Source organism: Pelobates fuscus, chromosome 6, assembly GCF_036172605.1.
Source record: "Pelobates fuscus isolate aPelFus1 chromosome 6, aPelFus1.pri, whole genome shotgun sequence".
In the NCBI taxonomy this organism is placed as follows: Eukaryota; Metazoa; Chordata; class Amphibia; order Anura; family Pelobatidae; genus Pelobates; species Pelobates fuscus.
In genome coordinates this window covers 113,047,289-113,069,461 of record NC_086322.1, presented here as the reverse complement: position 1 = coordinate 113,069,461, position 22,173 = coordinate 113,047,289, and the positions used below count along the sequence as shown (strand labels likewise).

Here is a 22,173-nt window from a genome sequence, read left to right as displayed (position 1 = left end):
AGGGAATCTAAAAATACGAAAAAAAAAAAAAAAAGTAAAAGGTCAATTATAAGCGAACAGATAACTCATATATCCCCGATCTATCTGTTCTACAAAAGAATTATCTGGGATATTTAATAATCGCTCTGTCCTCTAATCTCAGACTTGCATTTAGTGAATAGCAGGTCTGCATATTGTTCTAATTGAATAACATCACCAGCCTCTCAATCTCTGAACAAACCGGCCTCAAGGTCTATTACTGGAGGGACTCACTGTTAACCAGCGCACATCTGGGGCAATATTGGGGCAATATTGTAAAAGCTGGAGCAGTAACCATGGTAACCAGTGAAATATCGATTGCTCCATATATTGCATTTTGCTCTGAGTTCTTACAGTTTTACCAAGATTGTATTATTTTTATTATTATTATTATTATTATTATTATTATTATTATTATTAGTCACATTCCAATGGAAGTTTACACAAATAAAGAAAAAAAACAGCAGGTAATTGACAAAGAAAATAATATGGACAGAACCGAGAGGTGAAGAGGGTCCTACTTATTGCCCAGAGTGTTTAATGCTAAGTGTTAAGGGCTAAACACCCCAGCAATTAACATTGAGCTAAGTGTGTCCTCATGCAGTCATAGTTAGGGTGTCTGAACTTACATTGCTAATGATATTAATGACATTGACAACAATATCATGCAGAGATGCTGTGCTGTTATTTAACCCTTAGTTGCTACAGGTTATCTTAAAGAGAGTACTGAACACAATGTCTTGTTAAAAAAACTACAGGTTGTCACAGAAATTAGAAAGATTTCAAGAGCACGAGTTAAAATGGAATCAGTATTGCGAATTGTGGCAAACGGGATCTTTCTGATAAAAGACATATATTTATCAATATAATGTCCGGATTATTCTTTATTTTTATTTTGTGGAGGGTTTTGTTTTTTCCTTAAATTAAACTAAAATAGTCGCGTTGGATATGTTTTTCAAATCGACCAATTGCCCTTATTTTTAAAAGATTATCATCTCACCATAACTCATTAGTGCTTTATATTTTATCATTATACTGCGGTCTGTTCTATTCAATAAACAACCGATTTGGAAAAATGAAGTCAAAATGGAAATATTGCAGAAAAACTCCAGGTGATAAAATTAATGCTAAAGACAAGAGAATAAAAAGGTTTTATTACAACAGAATGTTTTTTTTAATGAATTAACACGCTGTATCGATTCTTTGTTATATAGTATTTGTATATAGAGTTCCTAGTACAATTGTATCCAATTGTCACGTGTTAATGTTCTCTGAATTAATTCTAAACGAAATATTATATTCCGGTTCCCCTATAAACGTGTTCTATAGAGATTATGTGATTTTGGAATTATTAGATTGCTAAGAAAGTTGTTACTTAGCAATTTAAATTTACAACAATAGCTAAAAGATTGTATCTCTTTATATAATGATCTATGGAGAATAACGATAGTAGAATACCCTTGTAGTTCGAGTATCCAGTTAATTTTATCCCGTCATCTAAAGGGTTAACGAGATCGTCTGCAATAAATGGCACCAGTGAATCGGCTTAGACAGCTGATTTATTATTTAAGTGATATTAAAGAGTTACCTTTTTATTTTGTGCTTAAACTTTAAAAAATCAGACACTGTAAAAAAAGACAATTAGACTTACTGTTAGAGGGAAAGTGCCTGTATAAATTATTCAATAATCAGTATGCAATATTTGGAACACAAAATAACACATTTAACTCAAACTCACACAATAATTCATATTATTCAGATTCTCTAGTTAACCCTTTAAGGACACATGACATGTGTGACATGTCATGATTCCCTTTTATTCCAGAAGTTTGGTCCTTAAGGGGTTAAAGGGATGGATTAAATTAAACCAATGAGAAACACAAGTGTTCTACAATATTGTATTGCTTGAATTTATCCCGATCAAATAGATCTGATTGTTCTGCTTCCAAATATTTAATTGTATAGTAGAAAATACATCAAATAATACTAACAGCAACAAATCATTGCCAAGGGAACTGCTCTAGCTCATATTGACACATTAGGCTAATAGAAATATTAGAACATTCTTGCTGCCTTGGGAGACTTGTGGTTTCTAAAGAGTTAACAAAATAGTAAACGTGTACCCTCCCCAAGCAGCCCTATGTAAATGATAGCAGTCTTGTAAATTTCATTCAGTGACCAAGAACTACTTGCTGTGTTGTATTACAAGGAGACAGAAGGTGGCGCCAGAGTGCACTGTAAAAGTTATTTGGTGCTCAATAGACTGTCTATTACACAGCACATGGTCATCAACGTATTCACAGCCAAAAGGGTTAACCTTGCATTGCTCACGCGCAATAAAACTTGATAGCTTGATTAAAAAAAATATGAGATGATTTAAGAGATAGGAAGAAAATCTAAATCAATAATCATATTACTATGCACTGTATAATTGCTACTCTTTAGTTTGTTTTTTCTTAGTAAATCTCTATTATTATTTAGACTCTATTTGTATTTGGGATTGAAAAACTTGTTCCTATCAACTGTTCAATGAGGAAAAAAAGTGTGTGTGTTTTTTGGGGGTTTTTTTTAGGTGAAGTTATATAGTGATGGATTCAGGTTTCAGTATATGCAGCCTGCAATAAGCACTCTCTCTGGAGTAAAACCTGTATACATTGTGCTTGTCCTACTTGAAAGGTCCAGACTGCTGGAGAAAAAATGTCTGGTCCTGCTGGAGAAAAAATGTCTGTCTATGGTTATTTAATGTCTGCGATTAAACAAGATGTCAACAACGAATCCCTGCTCTTATCTTTAAATCAATCTCCATCATGCAAATACGAATTGATAATCAAACATTATCCTCATCGCTGGATACAACGAAAGCTCTAGCTGTATGTACAACAGGTTAAAGTTATACTTTCTGATAAACAAAGGGTTAAAGGTCTTCCTTTAGCTTGTGCTTGTGGCAGACTGCAAACACCAGAGTGTTAACATGTATTGGATAAAAAGGATAAAGGAGGGGTTAATTTGCTGTAAGCCCTTCATTCAGGTCCATTGCCCTGCGTAGCCCATACTGACACGAGGAGATCAATTTATTGAATTTATTGAATCCAACTATGTTTATATTAGATTTATTAAATGTCTGTCTATTGCTGCAACATTCTCATTAATTGTATAATACTTACTGGCATCGCTTGGCAACTGTGTTCTTACTCTTTTAGGGGGGAGGAGGGGGAAGATATTAATATTACACTTATTATAATAATAATTATTATTATTATTATTTTTATTATTATTATTATTATTATTATTATTATTATTATTATTCTTTTAATGTTGTTGGTGCAGTACAGCGCGAAACATAGCATACAATGTCCCTTTACACGAATTTCACACATGATACCAAATAGAAGTTAATTTGAAATTTTATAACATGTCAATTTTCATTTATTTATTTTTTTTGTCCTCGAAAATGGGAATGTATTTCAATTAATAAACGGGTAAAATCGAATTACTTGTTTAGAATCCCATAAAAATAATTATTCTGTTAGAATCTGCCAAAAAAAAAAACTGGTACTTTGTGTCAGGGCAGGTCTAAGCCTTGTGTGGCCGTTTTGTCACATATACATTTCCTTATATGCGATAGGTGATTTTGTGTGCTTTAAAAGTTTTTTTTTTTTTTTTTATTGTGTCATTTATTCCCAGCAACAGGCTTATAATACATGTTTTTAATATTGATATGACAAATATCAACTGATTAAATTATGACACATTTTGTATTGAACTGATATATCTATTATATTATATATAATGGATCTACAACAATAATATGAGATGGCCTTCCATTCATCACCAATGGGTATTAAGAACAGATCTCTCCTCTCTCAATGTTCCTATCTATAAAACTGGTATTATTACACTATTACCACACATAACAGCCTCTTATGATCATTCCCGTGGTGTTATTAAGAACCTGTGCCTGGGGGTGACGCCATCACTGGTCTAATTACAACAATAAAAATAGCCTCGTAATTTTAGTAGCATATTTCATTTCCAGATATAACTGTTATGAAAAAAGCTGAAAAATAAAATACTCTATGAGAAAGATAAAAACAGTGACCTAAAGCTCTAGTGCGTGTGGTTTTGTTGGCATCCAGGGGGTTAAACTGGACACCACTGAAATAAATCTTAAGGCAGATATTGCATTCTTAAGGCAGATATTGCATTTCAAAACTTAAGTGAACAATAAATGGTTAAAATAGTAAAATAGAATTATAAGTAAATATATTGCATTGTGCATGGCATAATTCAAAGATTAATTTATTACTGGGTTACTGGAAATCGCTTAGCCATGTAAACATGACAATCTTGCATTTATTAGGATTATATTTTTATATGATTCTACTGTGGCATTCCATGGGTTACATTAAAGCATGTCACTTTATATGGCTTGAATACACAGCACTAGTATATCCCAGCACTAGTACACCTTATATCCCCAGCATGAGAGGCCGTTTAGTAGGAGATCTGTTCTTTAGAAAGACTTGATCGAATGGTAACACAGAACTTCTGAAATTGATTGATATATATTTTTTTTAAATTATTCTGTATTGGCCTTTATGGGGTTAAATTAATAGAACCCTGGTTTGTCTTTGTGTGAGTGTGTGCAAGGAGGGTAGATAGCATATGTGGTGTGATTGTGTGATTAAGAAAAATATAAACAGAGAAAGAGAGAGGGGGTCAGACAGGATTTGAGTGTGCAGCAGTGTGGGAGGGAGACAGTTAAACAAAAAAAAAATCATCAATATAGCAGTGGAAACAGAAGGGATGGCTCTAGAGGAAAATGTATTTAGAAAATAATCTCTGAAGTAGCAATCGCTATTGTTTTATGATGTAGCAATAATGTATATGTCTTATTACACCATATTCTAAAAGGAACCTATTGTATCAAATTGATAGATTAAGGACTTGCATCTCTCCAGAAATGTAAATATACTGCTAGCTGACTGATCCAGGGAGCTGTCTGGATTTCAGCGATTTGTTTCCAAATTAGAAAATGTGCATAAAAGCAGTGATGTGAAAACATGATCTCCACATGATAGTGAGTGAGGCACACGATCCATCATACATGTGCTAAACCCCCTGAGCTTGTGCTCCATTTTCTACTCTGCGGATGATACAAAATGATTTTAATTGAGTCAAAGGTCACTATATGTCAGTCCTAAACGTTTAGTAAAAATAACAGCCCATTATAGCTATTAGATGGAGCCAGGATGCCCGATTTAAAGGTTCCATATCAAATTTTGGATCTGGCGATAAGTTGCATTGACTTTAATTCGAAAAGAGATCCTGCAATATAACCCAGCACAGGTCTGGAGCAATGCACAGTGTGTGGGGTGGATGTTTGTATAACCTTATATTTCATGTTTTATGTATTGATATAGGATCGAATTATATATAATCACAAAACAATACATACATATAATTTGGGGGAATAAAATGTGCATTATATTACAGGAATTACTTGCATCACTATATGTGTGTGTTAAAATGATGGGTGCTTATTATAAATGATTTTACATGATTTAGTAAATAAATATCATTGCAACGATACTTGTAACAATAGTTACTATAACGACAATAGAATTGCAAATCGCACATATCTGCTGTTGAGGCTATTCACAAAACCGTGTATTGTAGTATCTAGAATCGAGAGAAAAAATTGAATTTAAAATTTTTACATTATTTTTTAAAATGTATTTACTTAGGTTTGATTGCCAAGTTTGCTAATTTGGTTTTAATTGGTAGTCTCACTCCTGGTGTTCATTAAATGGATCCCTATGTTACACATATGTACATCTAATTTAGTGCTAAATATGAGAGTTTAAACCGAATTCACTAATTTCCAGTGGGAGGAGAACATTGCATTTTTGATATACATTGGTAGCATAATACTATGATTATTCGCACAAATACAAGTGCTATTTAATATATTGCGCCACCAAATAGTGACGCAATGTACAATGATCTGACGCAATGCATCCGCATTCCACATTAGACGCAGCGGAACATGTGGATCATAGCAAAATGACTACTCAGAATCAATGGTAACAATAAAAGCAGACCCTTGCATTATCGTTACACTTTCTAACCGTGGAATATGTCATTATTATTTATATCTTTGGAAAAAATGGTTATACGTATTAATAAGGTACAATATGTTCACCGGTTTTTGTCTCAACTTTTAAAATGTAATGAAAAATAATAATAAGTAATACCCTTATAGCATATTTTCTCATATATAATATGATATAAAAAGTAATATAAAAGAAAATGTAGATAAGTTTACAAATGTCAGCTGATTTGTTTGTTAGAAAATCTATCCATCTATCTATCATCTATCTATCTATCTATCTATCTATCTATCTATCTATCTATCTATCTGTCTGTCTGTCTGTCTGTCTATCGATCTGTCTATATATATATATATATATATCATTATGTAACATTATGTAACAAAGGCTCGATATTGTGATGTGTGAATGTGAAGAAATGATAAGTCAATAAATGAAGAGATCTAGATATCTAACGGTTAGCAGGGAGGGATGAGGCTATGTATCACAGATTCTAGAAATGTTGGTTCTTGAGAAATTGTATTCCTAAAGCTGTGTCATAGAATGTATATGTGCGTGTATAAATAATATTGTAATATATGTAATATGCGTGTATCATATATCCAGATTCTAGAAAAACACAGTAAATAATTCAATATTTAAATATTGAGATTCCAATGCTGAGAATATTGAGTGTCTGTATATTTGTGTAATTAGTATAATGATGTGCAATATATACTCTAGTTTAGAAGCACACAGTACACAGATTTCTAGAGGGACACATTGTAACCGTTTACACATTGTTTCATGCCCCATTAAGCTGGTGTCACTGAGAGAGAGATTTCCCAGTCTATGGCAGGAATGGACAGAGTGCTGAGTCCCTGATTGTGACACCCAGGGCACAGCCACTTGGGAGGTCTGTCCTGCATTATACCCATGGCTCCCAGCTCCCCACATGAGGCTTTCTAGAGCAAGCAGGGTCATAATTATGCTTCTAATACAGACTGCCATTTAATTTGATGCTTTGTATTTTTTTTTTTAAATCTCCTAGTTCTTTGTGTGGGTTAGGTTAGGTTTAGAAACAAAACACATTTTTTAAATTAGGTCTCAAACAGCCCTGAGTGTAGTCTGAGAAGGCGATTTAAAAGTCATATAGTTTATGGCAGTTGAATGGGCAGAAAATGCAGACCTTTATCCTAAAATCTAAATCTTACGAGGTCTAGGATTCACACTATTAGTGGTTCCTTAACAAAAAAACACGAGATGGCTCAGATAACCTCAGATTTTTCTCACCTGCGCTGAGAGGGCTACATTGGGGTCCTATTCACTAAACAGCGACTTGTGTCGAGTTGAGAACAGACTCGCAAATAGCTGAGCTGATTATAAACTCCAACTGGACCAAATGGGGGATTTTCCAACCAATTCCACTATTTTATCTTAAACATCAATCGCTGGGTTTCAATTCTCTTCATCTCGCAGTTTAGTAAATAGAGCCAATGGCGAAGTGTTGTCAGGGTGTGGTGCATGCACAGGGCGAGATGTAGGTGAGATAGCTCAGGTATTTAACATCTGTATGGACTGCATGTTCCTGGGTACAGAAAGCTGGCCGAGGGAGCTCTGCTAAGAAAGGAAGGATTTAAAGGTGGTTTCTTCTCAAAACAAAATCTGGTGTAAAAAGGAAATGTACATTGATGATATTTGTAAAGCTGTTAAGCATCAGGTCTCAGCTACAGACAGCGCCATCTAATAGGTCAAAGTTTATTTGGTGGTGTGCTGCTGTATATTTTAATGTTTCCATTAATATATTTCATAATATATATAATCTAACACAGGCACACTTCCATGCATACACTGTATCTAGTCATATAAAAGACAATATATACATTAAGTGATTAAATGAACTATATGCATACTATAGAAATACTAAAATTGACATATGTAACTATATAACTATATATTTGTAACATAGGGATCCATTTAATAATTATATAAGTTTATATTACAATGTATGTGTTTTTGCTCAAACATTGAATCATGTAATAAATCGTTTTATGTTTACAGAGTTTGCATTTAATTTCTCCCCAAAAAATATGTATTTTAATGATTTTTATTTATTTTTTAATTCTTTATGTTTGACTCAGGTCATAGTCTCAATAAAAACGTTACAGAAGAAAAACAACTTATGCATATGGATAAACACATACGGTAGACCAGGGATAGGCAACTTTCGGCACTCCAGATGTTGTGGACTACATCCCCCATAATGCTCTCACACCCATAATGCTGGCCAAGCATCATGGGAGGTGTAGTCCTAAACATCTGGAGTGCAGATCGTTGCCTATGCCTGCGGTAGATCATAACAGATAGGGTGTCTAGTATCGATTGGCATTGGACCAGGAAGTGAGGGAATTTAGTTTTGGGTAGTAGGAGACAGCGCTTATTCTTAAGCCTAGTGTGCCTAGGGGTAAGGCCTTATGGCCGACGGATGCAGCGTTGCAAAAGGCATTTAGTTGTAGCTGAATGCATTTTGATGAATTTGGTTTGGGAGTTTATTCTATTTTCCCTTTCACTTTCGTTTGCCAACGTATCAATATGCGAGGCATTTATATTCCATATGTATTATATTTTGATATATATATATAAAGTCTTCTAAAGTCCAGTATTCTAGAATAATGCATCGCTCCAAAAGCAATGATGATTTTTTTTTTGTGTTATACGTCAACCTACTATACTTACTCTAATTATTCTGACATCGACTATTTACCATCCAGTTAATTAGAGTAAATAGCATCGTATACGTTTGCAATTACAGTATTCTGATAGACTTGGTAATTATTCCAATTGCACAATGATTAATGCTGGAGTGATGCAGACTTCGGATCACTTTATATTAATTATATTCAACCAATAAGCGTGGACATATCTCTGGTATCTCTGTTATACACTGCTAAACCTAGTAACAACTCAATGAGTCCCAGTATTCCATAAATAAATACATTATATATAATATAAAAATATAAACAAACATATATATGTATATACTCATATAGACCCATAACCATGCTTATACTATATATACACCTATATATCACCTATATATATCTAAATATATGTGTTTTCACTTACCAGTAAGTGTAGACATGAAGTCTGTGCCTTTCTGACTCTGTAGTCTGGAGCAAGTCGTATGGGCGAGTCAGACAGGGGCCACTGGGAGCCAACAGATGATAGCATTAACCCCAATCTGAGGACTGGTACAGTCAGCAATACCTTAGTAAATACCCCCAAAGCATGAGAAGGAGCGAGGGATATCGCCTAACAGTCTGCAGCATTTTTTGGTTTGGTGGAAGTGATCAGCAGTATCAGGAGAAGCTTTTTGAAGACGTTTAGAGGGGAGGCAAAGACTTTTCTGCTGAGAAACTCAATCTCACATACAGTAGCTGTTCCATCTGGTATCTGTCACCCTGACAGCACCACCATAGGGGCATAGACATGATACTCCACACAACACTATATACAGCTCCAGCAAGTATACCCTGTTTAATCACACAGACTGGAGACCTGCAAAATCACACTCGCACTATTCACAGCATAATACTTCCAGGAATAAAACACAAATATATATACCTCTCTCTGGAGTTTATGTCATCAAAGTACTGCAGGGGGTTGTGATCATGCATGGAACACAAGAATATTTTGTTCAAATTGAATAATAATTCTGGGAAATGTTCTGCAATAAATATTTTCCAGAAGTTACATTTTATATATATTTGAATTGGTGTAATTGTATATTTGGTTGTTTTGAAAGTTTTCTTTAACTGCTTATAAATTTGATAACAAACTTGGGTTTTGGCAATTAAGATACTAACAACAGATTGTGCCTTTTTTAGCTCACTCAATAAATCTCCAGCAAAGTACTAATGCTCATTTTACACTAGATTTGCACTGCAAGAGATGAACTTTATTGCTGTTTAAATTCCCCAGTGCTATCTATGCTGATAGATATCTATCTGGTGTGACTGTACTGGAGGATACAATTATCTGTATACAATATGACAAAGAGAAACAGACTTTATTGTAGATTGCTTGGTAAAAGCCATCAAAGTGCAGAACAAATTCTGAAAGTGAGAGTCACCTTTCACATATAAATTGTGATACCAAAATTATCTATCTATCTATCTATCTATCTATCTATCTAATCTTTTTATCCATCCATCCATCCATTAAATGCCCCTTTAGTTGCAACTAAGATTGAGGATAAAACCAATGCAGAAAAAACAATGTGTGTTCATTAAAGTATCACATAAATAAAAGTGCCCAGGAATTGGGCATTGTACATAATATCCAGACAATGTGTAAGAGAGGAGTACTTGAAGCAAAACATAACAGTTCACGCTGTGGTTAGGTCCAAAAATGAGAGAGGTGCTGAGTTTTTCTGTGAATATTCTGAGGGAAACTACATGATGGCAAAGAACCGAATGTGCTATTTTCATTATTGAAACAAATTTTCCCTTTATTGTTTTATGAATTTTTAATTGAGCTAACATGCAAGAAAAATCTGAAATGTTTTTTTTTTTTTTTTAAATAAACTGTAATAGCATCCTTTTCAGTGGAGTCTCTGTATTAAATATGAATATGTGGTTTACCTTTGTTTGGGATTGGGTAGATAAAATATATTTCTTCATCTCTAAATATCTAGACTTGGGTATACCTGTATTACTGTATGTAATGGATTTATTCATTAAACATTTAATTGTGGCGAATTTTTAGATATTTTGGTCTTCATTTTTCCATTTTTGTGTTTTCCACCTGCATCAGTTTTCTTCAGTTTTGTAATTCATGTATTGAATTCACTAAAACACAAATTATTCAACAAATCCATGCCTATTTGAGAGAGAAGACGCTAAAATCGCTAATCACACAAAAGAGTTGTTATTTACTAAACATGGAATTGTAGTCAATTATGAACTGCATGGCAAAGTTTAGGCGAATGAGTGCCGATTTGTCAAATATTCTTAAACTCAGCTCTAGTGACAGCTTGAAGTTTATTCCATATTTTTTGTGATTCGGATTTTTAATTGGATTCTAGTGACCAAACCACACTGTTGTTCATCTTATGTCTAGTGACCGTACATGTTGTGTTCACAGCAATCAGAATGTGTGTGTGTTTGTGTGTATTTGTTAGAAGGAGCCTAAATGCAGGAACTATTCATGTTCATTGAAAATAACTCTTCTCTTCTTCTATTTAAAAGAAAATAACTCATCTTCTAACTATTTGGTTAGCTAGAGGTGTGCACGTGTATTTGTGTGTGTGTGTGTGCTTAGGTTCCACTAAATATGCACCTGTGTGTATGTGGATTTGTGTGTAATTGCATTTGTATCAGTGTCTATTTGTGTGTTTACATCAGCCTTTGTTTACGTATCATTGCGTGGGATTATATAATTTACGTTCCTGTAACTATGTAGCTATATGTGAATTCGTGTGTAAAGTTCCAAATATCTTTGTAAATATATATATATATATATGTATCTCTTTGTGTGTAATTGTATATGCATATGTGTTTGTATGCATCTACATGAATGTGTGAATATGTATCTATGTTTATAACCGTATTATGTGTTTGTAACTTTAAAAGCAACTAAGTATGTATGTGTGAATATCTGCGTGTGTATTTAACTATATATGTATGCATGTGTGTATCTGTATGTATACACACACAAACACACACACACACACACACACACACACACACACATATACAGAAGCTTAGAGCTCATAAGCTTAGAGCTCATAGATTGATTCTCCCTCCTCCTTTTCCTCATAAACACACACACACACACACACACACAAACACACGTGTGTTATTTACTGTATGTGTGTGTGTGTTACTGTATATATGTATCTATATGCGTGTGTCTATGTGCGTGTCTATCTATGCAGTGTCTGTGACTAGTGAACAGGGGACATGATATTCCCTGATATTCAGTATATCCCCTTCCCCTCTCCAGTAGTCAGTATGTGACTCGGTGGGGTGTGCAGTGAGTGAGCTTCTAATGGGATTTGGAGCAGGTGCAGAAAACCAGGCTGAAGCTTAGAGCTCAGAGATCCTCCTCCTCTTCCTCATATCTATCACATTGCGTGTCTGCTGGCATAATTACTAACCTAGATCGGCTTGTGATGATTAGAAACACATCTTCCCTAAACAGGAATTATCATAAAAGTTTCACTTTGTTTAACAGTTTGCTGTTGGCCATTATAAAGCTCAGTGTTTGCCTTGGATGTGAGCCACTTATTGGAATACATAAAAAGAACGTTGATGTTGCAAGATCCATCACTTTGTGTTTGTGTTCCGAATGGAAAGGACTGATCTATTCCCCCAGGGAAGCAGGGGGGGGGGGGGGTTTGGGGAATGTATGTTTGTTGGCTTGGAAAGCCAAAAAAGCAAAATCATATCGGTTGAAAATATTTGTTGAATACTGTGCTGTAGCATCCGCATTCCAGCTGAAGGAATGAAGAGAAGCCCAATCTATAGAGCAGAGAGGGCTGATTACACCCAAGTCAAGAGCAGGATGGCTCCTAGCCGTCTGATCTGACGTCAACGTGTCTATAGGCTCTCAGCTAAGATACAGCCAGCACCAAGGGGGGAGGGACTTGGCCAGTAATCACTCCCAGATGGCAGGAATAGCACATGTAAGAACTTATAGGCTGCCCAGGAATGAAGACTTTTCTTAAAGTAATCAGAACTACAAGATCTGTTCATCAAAGCAAAATATAAGCCCTTGGAAAGCTTACCCCATACTAGGCCTAAAACCTGATGCATAACAGCAATATGTTGCCAACATTACGCGATCAAAGTTTACGTTAAGAAACTAAATACTGTAGTAGTTTGTGTGATTTTTATTTTTCTTCTGAGCACGTTGTGAATGCCTTTTCAGGGACACTTACCCAAAGAGTTAATGTATTCTCTATACTTATAAGAAATACTTTTAAATTTGACATTACTTCTCTTGCTAAAGTGAGATCGGACTGAAATCTAATTTAGGAGTGTGTTTAACCCCTTCAGAAACGAAGGCATGTCTTACTAACTAGAATAATTATACGTTTAGTCCCATTCTGGCTCTGAATGGGTTAAATGGAGAAGAATAAAAAACCTCCTATATTTGCAGGAAGTGTCAGTAACATTGCTACAGTATAACCAATGCCTCGCTATACAATGAGCTTTGATAGGCAGTCTAGTGGCAGGCACGCTGCTGTCTTTTGTGTTGGGAAATCTCTCCTAAAGGGCTGTTTGCTAAATGCTGGCTAAAACACTAATGAGATTAAGCCCTGTTATTATAAGGATAATTACCTGCTGTATCTGTATCACAAAGCAAATTACTTCGAATAAAATACCAGGCGTTCAATATCGGATTCAGATCTCTTCCCTTAAACCAAATTTGATCATTCTTTTTTCCAGTTAAACATAAGAAAGAAAACGATATTCTTTATTTATTTTTTTTCCCAAAATTATTTTTTGTTGTTGTTTTTGTTCTTTAGCGCCCCGGGGCATAAACGACTTTACCAATGATCACCTTCATTGTAAGGACACAGTCATTAAATCTATCTCTCTGACCCCATCTTGACAATGTTAACAAATTAGCAATAATTACCCACTGGAGGGGGCATCAGAGATGTCTAGAAATATGTGCAAACTGGTTTTTCCTTTATTTCTTCCTTGAAGTGTAGACTGAGAAGAAAATGAAAAAAGCATAACCCTGAAAAAAAAAAAAAAAAAAAAAACCCAACTAAAGTGCTCCAGATTTGAATGTGCCTAGCATGCTATACGTGACAGCTCCAGCTTACCGCAAGACAAATGGGAGAGATCTGCTAATGGTCCCTCAGCCACCGTATCAATGCACTGAGCGCTCATTTCATAACAATGTCTCTGTTTAGGAAAGGAGATAAAGGGCTTTATCAGCAAAGCATTGGCCGATGAAATCATGGCTCTCCAGCACAGATTGTGTCACTGGAGGAAATCTCATCTACTTCAACCTTTATTTTGACTACATTATGAGACTCCACTTTCACCCTTATCAGCAGGACAGCAGAGGTATAGATTTAAAATGCGTTTCCTCATTTATTATACTTGTTAGCTATATGTATATAGATTTGTTATACACACACACACATATATATATATATACTTATTTATATAGGTATTATAGTTGTTAAATACATATATATATATATATATATATATATATATATATATATACACACGCATACACACACGCATACACACACACATACACACATACACACACACATACACACACATACACACACACACACATACACACATACACACACACATACACACACACATACACACACACATACACACATACACACACACATACACACACACATATACAAATAAAGTATCAGGAATGTCTACGTAAATAAGCTCTGGCGAGCTTTGAAATTTTACCAGATGAGCCGAATTGAAAATAATAAACAAATATATTTACCCAACTCGACTATATTAATCTAGTTATCACCATTTGCCCCCTAAATATGCCAAATTTGCTGTGCAATATTAAATATTAAATGATATTCAGAATTTAGTTATACAATGTAGAGCAGCCGTGTAAAGTTACTGTTTTACTTCATTTATTCAGAGGGTTAATCAAATGCTTAATCTAACATTTCTACGAGTTTCTACTAAATGTTGCAGTGGACTCTCCTATGGCCTAATGTTTAGTGAATAACCCCCATGGGATTTTATTTATTTAGGGGAAAAACACCTACATTTTATATCGTATTTTAAGGGGGGATAATATTTACCCCATCTTCGGAAATAATGTAATCTCTTAATTTTTGAAGTTGTGTTGCCTGTAAAAAAAATTATTAAATATGAACAAATGTATTGACTAAAACTTTTGAGGCTAACACACAGCCTTTGTATCAACATGATGTAACATTTATTTATTTGATCAAATTCCATTGCAACTTCTAACAAAACGTTTGCATCGAAAACGAGTAGATAAATATAAATATTGCTGATCAAATACGTTTGAACTTGCCACTAACTGCAGACATTGTAATATATATATAAATGGAATCTTTTATTTAATTCAAACGTCAGACTCAATACAACAATAACACAATCCACACACTAATAATGTGAGATGTATTATAGCGAGGCTGAAGGCCAATGGCTCCCATCTGGGGCCCTGCAAAAGGTAAAGGGAGGATTATTGCAGATTCTCAGACTTCTGGTTCAAGATTGCTGGTGTTATCAAAGTGTGGGCTAACTCTGCCAGGCGACCAGAGGCCAAAGCACTGACATCCCAATCTACCAATCAATTTCCCCTATACAGCTCCACTTCAGCATTTAGCTTTTAACGTCAAATACTACATTTTTGTTGGCTCCGGCCTGTCTAGGACTCTTGAGATTTACTCTGAGAGTGATTACTCTGTAGAAAAAAGGCAACATCCACATTACAGAGTAATTAAAAAGATTTCCTTAGCTGGCAAAGCCCTGAGACTACTAAAAGTCTTCTGCTTAAGGGTGAGCTTTTAATTTGTACTCACAGCAGGGTTTTTCATGCAATCAGAAGGTTAGCAGCATTATATCATATTTAGGAGAGGGCAAAAACGCTCTGCTCCAGAGACCCTACATGATGCTTATTTTACAACTACAGAGCAGAGTAATTAGTGGCTTAGTATGGTGAGAAAAAGATCTTAAAATAAAAATATAGCTTTTTTCCCTCCTTCTTCTTGTGTTAGGTCTGTTAAGGTTCAATAATAATAAACACAGTGAAATAAATCTCTATCTATCTATCTATCTATCTATCTATCTATCTATCTACATTTGTGTGAATGTATAACTATAGAGATAAAGAGAAATAAATTGAAAAGTAGAGAAAGTGAGTTAGTAATACTGTATTAGATATATAAATAAACTATTTTATACAAATCTAAATCTATGCGAATGGCAATCATAATACTAAATGATATGTATTACACAACTTATTTGATGAAGGTGATTATACACACATACACACACAAGCATATATTTATCATCGTGTATCATATAGGTCACAATGTTTAAATAAGTAAAATCCTTAAATCATGTTTTCTCATATGCGTTAGAAGCTGTAATACAGAAGCAAAGACAAGTAAAGTAAAATAAAGAAATACAAATAATTTAATAAGTAAGTAAATAAATAAATAAATAGGGAAATGGGTATATTTTTTTCCAATTTTACAGATTTCTTTGTTAGAACAATCTATCTATCTATCTATCTATCTATCTATCTATCTATCTATCTATCTATTCTTTCTATCTATCCATCTTCACGCATATATGTAGTTATATAATAATTTTAAATTGGCATGTGCATCACAGAATAAATATGTAGATAATTATCTAACTTTGTTTTCTCTCTCAATCTGTATATACATACATCTTATACAGAGAACAGCATAGCACTGTTTAGCGATGTTTTAAAGTTAAAATTATAAATCAGAGCACAGAGCAAAAACACCTCAGTTTAACAAACAAACACACACACACACACACACACACACACACACACACACACACTCTCACACACACACTGAAATATATATGGAGCTCTGTGGGTTAAGCTTTCTCTAACTCTCTCATTAAGTATACTGTAACATTGTCTGTCTTTCTAGCTTCCTATATTTATTTCCTAAAATATCCCTGGCCAGCCCAGCAAATCCAGCTGAGGGCTTGTAAACAAAAGCAAGTGTCTATGTAGAAGAGCCCAGAGCAAGCCCCTGGCCCTGACCTCTGGCAGAAAGGGCAGGACTCACTGGCAGAGTTGTCCTAACCCCTCACCCTACACATGGGGACCTGGAAGGAGTGATCCTCTTATCTTTTTATAGCTCCAGTGCACATCCACCCACACGTTCCCAGCTAAAGTAAAGCTAAGAAAACAGCAGCTCGTTAGGACAAGGCCTCTAGGAGTCTGTGAACAGAATCCTATTTAAAAGCATTTCTGACAGAGGGTGCTGCACTCAATGGGTTAAATCTTGGTGATCTAACTAAAACAAACTGCTTATCAGCCTCTTCCTTTTCTTATTAAGGCTTAAATGCTCTGTCTAGGAGGCACTGAGCTGATCTTTTACACAGCATGAAAAATACAAAGTGGGTGTACACCAGACTTAGGGCAATACTTTCTGTCAGGCCCGTGCAGCCTGTCCATTTATATATCTGCAGCCTTTGCATATCAGTGTGAAGCTCTGCACTAACACTGCATGCAATAAGCCTTGCTGTACTGCTCAGTCGGTGGAGAGCTACAGATACAAAGTTACTGTATTGTTTAGATCATCAATAACTAATAAGGGCAAGAATACCGTGGGTTGCTCACTAAACTGAAATGCTGGCAGACTAAACTAACAGAGTTGAAATAGAGATCGATTTCTGCTAAACTGCAAATCTGTTCCTGCTCTGCAAATTAGGTCTAATGTTAGCAAGTCGATTGGTTGTAAATACAACTTGTATAGTGAATAGACCCTTCCAGAAAAGCAACTTTTTCTTGTACTCGTCTATGTATTATCTTATACAACTGATCCACTGTGTGCGTATACTGCTAAATATGAATTTAAATAAACGAACATTAGGTAATTTAGTTTTAACTTGCATTACATGTTTTTCCTAGAAAAGCTTAATATAACATCGTGTATTGTTAGGAAGGCTGTAAAACAAATTCGTTATTAAAATGTAATGTTACTCTAATAAAAAGGCTTACAATAATTGTAGTATGCAATCCAATCTATGTCTATAAACACAAACACACAAACATATACACAAACACACACACACACACAAACTTCTAGGAAAGTGGAAGTGAGTCAGAATATAGGTTTGAAATATGTAAAATGAATGAATTCGTGTGACCAACATATACAAAAACACTCAGTGGTTTATTGATCACTTACAAAGTTTTACACCTTCAAATATTAATTAAACTCCACATTCCCTGACAGAAGTGCACACAAAAATAAAACACAACAAAGACACCTTCAAATAATGAACACGTACCACATAATAATAATAAAAAAAATGTAAAAATAAAATAAAATAAAATAAAAATAAAAATAAAACATACAAAAACACAAACAAACAAATAAAGTATAACAACCACAAAACACCTGACACAACGCCTTAGAGATAACGTTTAGGAGACTTGCTTGTTAGCATGAAAATACCAACATGTCATTGGTACTGAAGGGGTTAAATATGATTTCCCTATACTACAGGCTTTCTAACGCTGAAATGAGCACTCTTCAACACGTTGCAGGCCTCTCCAACAAGAAATGCTTCATCAAAGGCAACCTGGGATCATTAATAGTGTGAATTATAATGTATGCACTATGCATACTAAGGCCATGGTAAAAAGAATTAAAAAAAAACAACAACAACAAAAAAAAACAACACAAAAAACAAAGAAATAAAAAAAACACACACAAAAAACACAAAACCCCCTTAAAAACAAACAAACAGTAAAAAACAAAACAAACAAAAAAATCACGTAAAAAAAGAAAATAGAAACTTCACATACATACTAATGCCAGGGAGTCATTTTCTTGATGTTGTGATGTTAGAACATAGAGAGAAATACTGTAACATTCACAAACTTTTATACAGCACACACAGCCCTTAAAACCAACCTGCAGGTTTTTCTTCATATAATGGAATGCTTGTCTTCACAAATCCACATTTTAGGGGTGCTTGGGGGTAGGGAGGGAAATTGCACATAAATAAACTGGACGATTCCATATACATAGTTTTTTAGGACATATATACACACATATATATACACACACACATATATATGTGCATATTAATTGAGTCTTCATTACTGCAGTCCATAGCGTCACTGTTTTAACTCCAGAGCCCAGACATGCTGTGGCCACCCAGTCCTGCCTTTAGTCTTCTTATCGTTGCCGCTAACTGTGTTTTTCAAAAGTTCATTCTGTTAGGAGAGACCATTAACAAGATCTGAATAATAGGTTTGAATCCAACAACAAGATAATACATGCACATTATAGAAACACACACATATATACAATAATGTATACTCCTTGCCCCAATTTCAAAAGGATAGATGTTCCTCAAATATTTTTTTGATGTTGTCAGTTTTCTGAATATTTTTTATTTAACTTCTGTGGAGGACAGAAGACATACTATCACCTACAGAAAATAATATTGATAATAATAATAATAATAAAATAATAATAATATTAAAGAGACATTGTATACATATATAAATATATATACATAGGCCCAGGTTCTATTTATTTAGGTTTGAGGGGTTTATTTATGAAATGCTTACGACTAATAAAAATTGCAAAGCTGGGAAAAAGTTCATACTGGACAAAGACATGTTTTGCTTTTAATTTCTGTCATCCATTCTGCAAGTTGATTTTACAATCTAGTTTAGTGTGTAGGCCCCACGTATTTCCGGTTGTTAATAAGTCAAGTATCACATTAAAATTATTTGAAACTCGTAACCATTGACTATTTGGTAAATACGATCCATATATGTTTGAAAATTGAAAGGAATTCTACGGAGAATGAACATTATTATTATTATTATTATTATTATTTGCTTCTTGTCACTCACTCTATATATAATATACAAAACAAGTTAAAAAGTAAATAGCACACCTTCATAAAAAAAAAAAAGAATTCCCCTTGCATGGTAACTTTACAGAAGCAATTTCTACTAAAAGCATTTTTTATGCATGTCAACATAAATACATATATTATATATACTACCATCAAAAATAATGAAATTATATCTAGACGGTTTCTGAATAATTTTCAAAGAAAAGATTGTAAAATCGCGTACTCACAATTAATCACGAGATAGAATAAAGTAAAATAAGTCTTGTTTTGCTTAATTTAAATATTACAATCTTCTTATCGTTAAAGGGTAATTTTATTAAATTTCCGTCTTTTATCAATAAATAAATCTATTATTATATAAATATATCCCCAAAGTTGATTGTATGATATGCAGTAACTCTGGCCAACTTCTAGATGAATTGTTTTATAACTTTTAGAATAAATATGGTTTAATGTATTCCTATCCTAAGTTTGTAAACTGACTGAAGAATTATCAGACTAAATACTAAAGTCATTTTATATATTAAACATTTAAATAGTTCTAGCTTCGAATGTTGGAATGTGGTAGCCAAAGTCATAAAAAAATATATAAAATCACGACTTCAAAATAATAATAATAATAATAATAATAATAATAATAAAATGTTAAGTGTATATATATATATATATATATATATATATATATATATATATAAAATATATATACACAACCATAATCATTTCTGCACATTTTTTTGGAGAAAATAAATAGTGAGTAATATTTTACTATGTGGTTTAATGTTGCCATACATTGTTGCTGTCGGCATGCCATGCTGTACTGACCAGTTCTTTCTTCCTCTTCTCCTCCTTCACATCTGTCTTTTTGATCTCTGCCTTGAAGGCCTCTGTCTCCCCATTCTGGTCATCCTTGGCCAGCAGGTCCATGAGGTAGGCGATGTAGCTGGTAGCCAGCCGCAGGGTTTTGATCTTGGAGAGCTTGGTGTCGGCAGGCACGTTGGGGATACACTCCCGGAGCTCGGCGAAGGCGCTGTTGATACTCTGAGTCCTGCGCCTCTCCTTGCGGTTGGCAGTCCCCCTCCGCTTAACAGGCCGTTGTAACAAGCCTCCGGCCCCGCTTCCCGGGACACCCCCGTAATGGGAGTGGTCCAGCCCGGCTGCGCCATTGGCGTACTCCGGACTGTAGGACGGTGCCATGCTGTAGTCAGGGGGAGACATCTCCGGGTGGCTAATAAGCCAGCCGTGGAAGTAAGGATTGTCTTCATGGCAGCGGCTGGCTGCGGCGGCTGCAGCTGCTGCAAAGGGGTAACCATCATGGTGAACCACCGGGTGGTGGGGAAATCCTCCAACCAAGCTCATTGCAGAGCCACCTTCTGCCTAGTCCTTTCTTGTGGGCTCTCTGCACCTCCCAGCAGCAGCAGGTCTTAGGAATTTAATAAATATTCTATTTATATTATGTATAAGAAATACCTTCTTATCTCCAGCTCTCCATAGATGAATCCCCACAGTGCTCCTCCTTCTCTGTAGCAGAATAATACAATCACTGCCCAGTCATAGAGTACAGAGCTGATGTCCCCCCAGGTGCTGCTGCTGCTGCTGCTATTATTATGTATTCAAGTATTATTGCATGGCACTGGCTAGTTATTGCATGGGTGCTATGAGGGGTCCAGTGAGCTCCTTCCCCATAAAACCAGCTGGGGTGAGGTGAAATCAACTTGTTCTGTTACTTACAGCAGGTCTTGTCCATAGTTCCCAGTGGGAGCATTGAGTTTCTGATCAGGTTTCACTGTGAGTTGGCATCCATTTCCTGTGCTTCATAAGATCTCTGCACCAAACACACATTCAATCCCAGGACAGAAAACCCTGCAAGTGCCTGGGGATGTCAGCATGTGTCCCTCTAGCTCTGCTAGTGGTCATATATACTAATAAAAACTCCCAGTGTATTCCAAATGGAACCCCCAGATCCTCAGTGAACACTCAGCACTGGCACTATATCCATGTAGGAACTCCATGTACAGCTACATCTTTAGGGAAGCTTGGGTTAATATATGTCGTCAGAGCCCCTTTGGGCCAATCAGAGAGCGGAAGGGGCTGGACAGAGCATACTCAGCAATAAACCTTTTTGATGTTCACGTTGCTAATTGTGGGGCTTCTCTTTTAGGATTGGCTGCCTCTCCATAACCATAATATAATTAAAACAAGAAGAAGGAGAAAAAAAAATAAAAATAAAAAACAACAAAAAAAAAACCTTGCCTCAGACAGAGGTTAATGCAAGTGTGCAGCAGATGCTTTACTGTATATATTTCATGTTACATATTTATGTATATTAGCTGAAACAATACAGCAATATCAAAAAAAGTGGATAAACCTATTTCAGGTACAGTATTGCTTTTGAGTTATTCTGGGAGAGAATTTACCGA

The 22,173-nt window shown here is 35.0% G+C and overlaps 1 protein-coding gene across 2 annotated transcripts; it reads right to left on the bottom strand.

The window, feature by feature from the left end:
* Positions 1 to 18,612: 18,612 nt before the first annotated feature.
* Positions 18,613 to 21,217, bottom strand: HAND2 (heart and neural crest derivatives expressed 2). Of its 2 annotated transcripts, none has more exons than XM_063460016.1 (2): positions 20,546 to 21,217; positions 18,613 to 19,100 (listed from the first exon to the last, which is right to left on the bottom strand). In XM_063460016.1, the coding sequence occupies exons 1-2, from the start codon at positions 21,110 to 21,112 to the stop codon at positions 19,002 to 19,004; spliced, it is 666 nt and encodes a 221-aa protein (XP_063316086.1). In that variant the 5' UTR covers positions 21,113 to 21,217; the 3' UTR covers positions 18,613 to 19,001. The 2 variants fall into 2 exon arrangements, with proteins under 2 accessions (XP_063316086.1, XP_063316087.1); XM_063460017.1 differs by having other exon boundaries at positions 20,579 to 21,217.
* Positions 21,218 to 22,173: the final 956 nt, after the last annotated feature.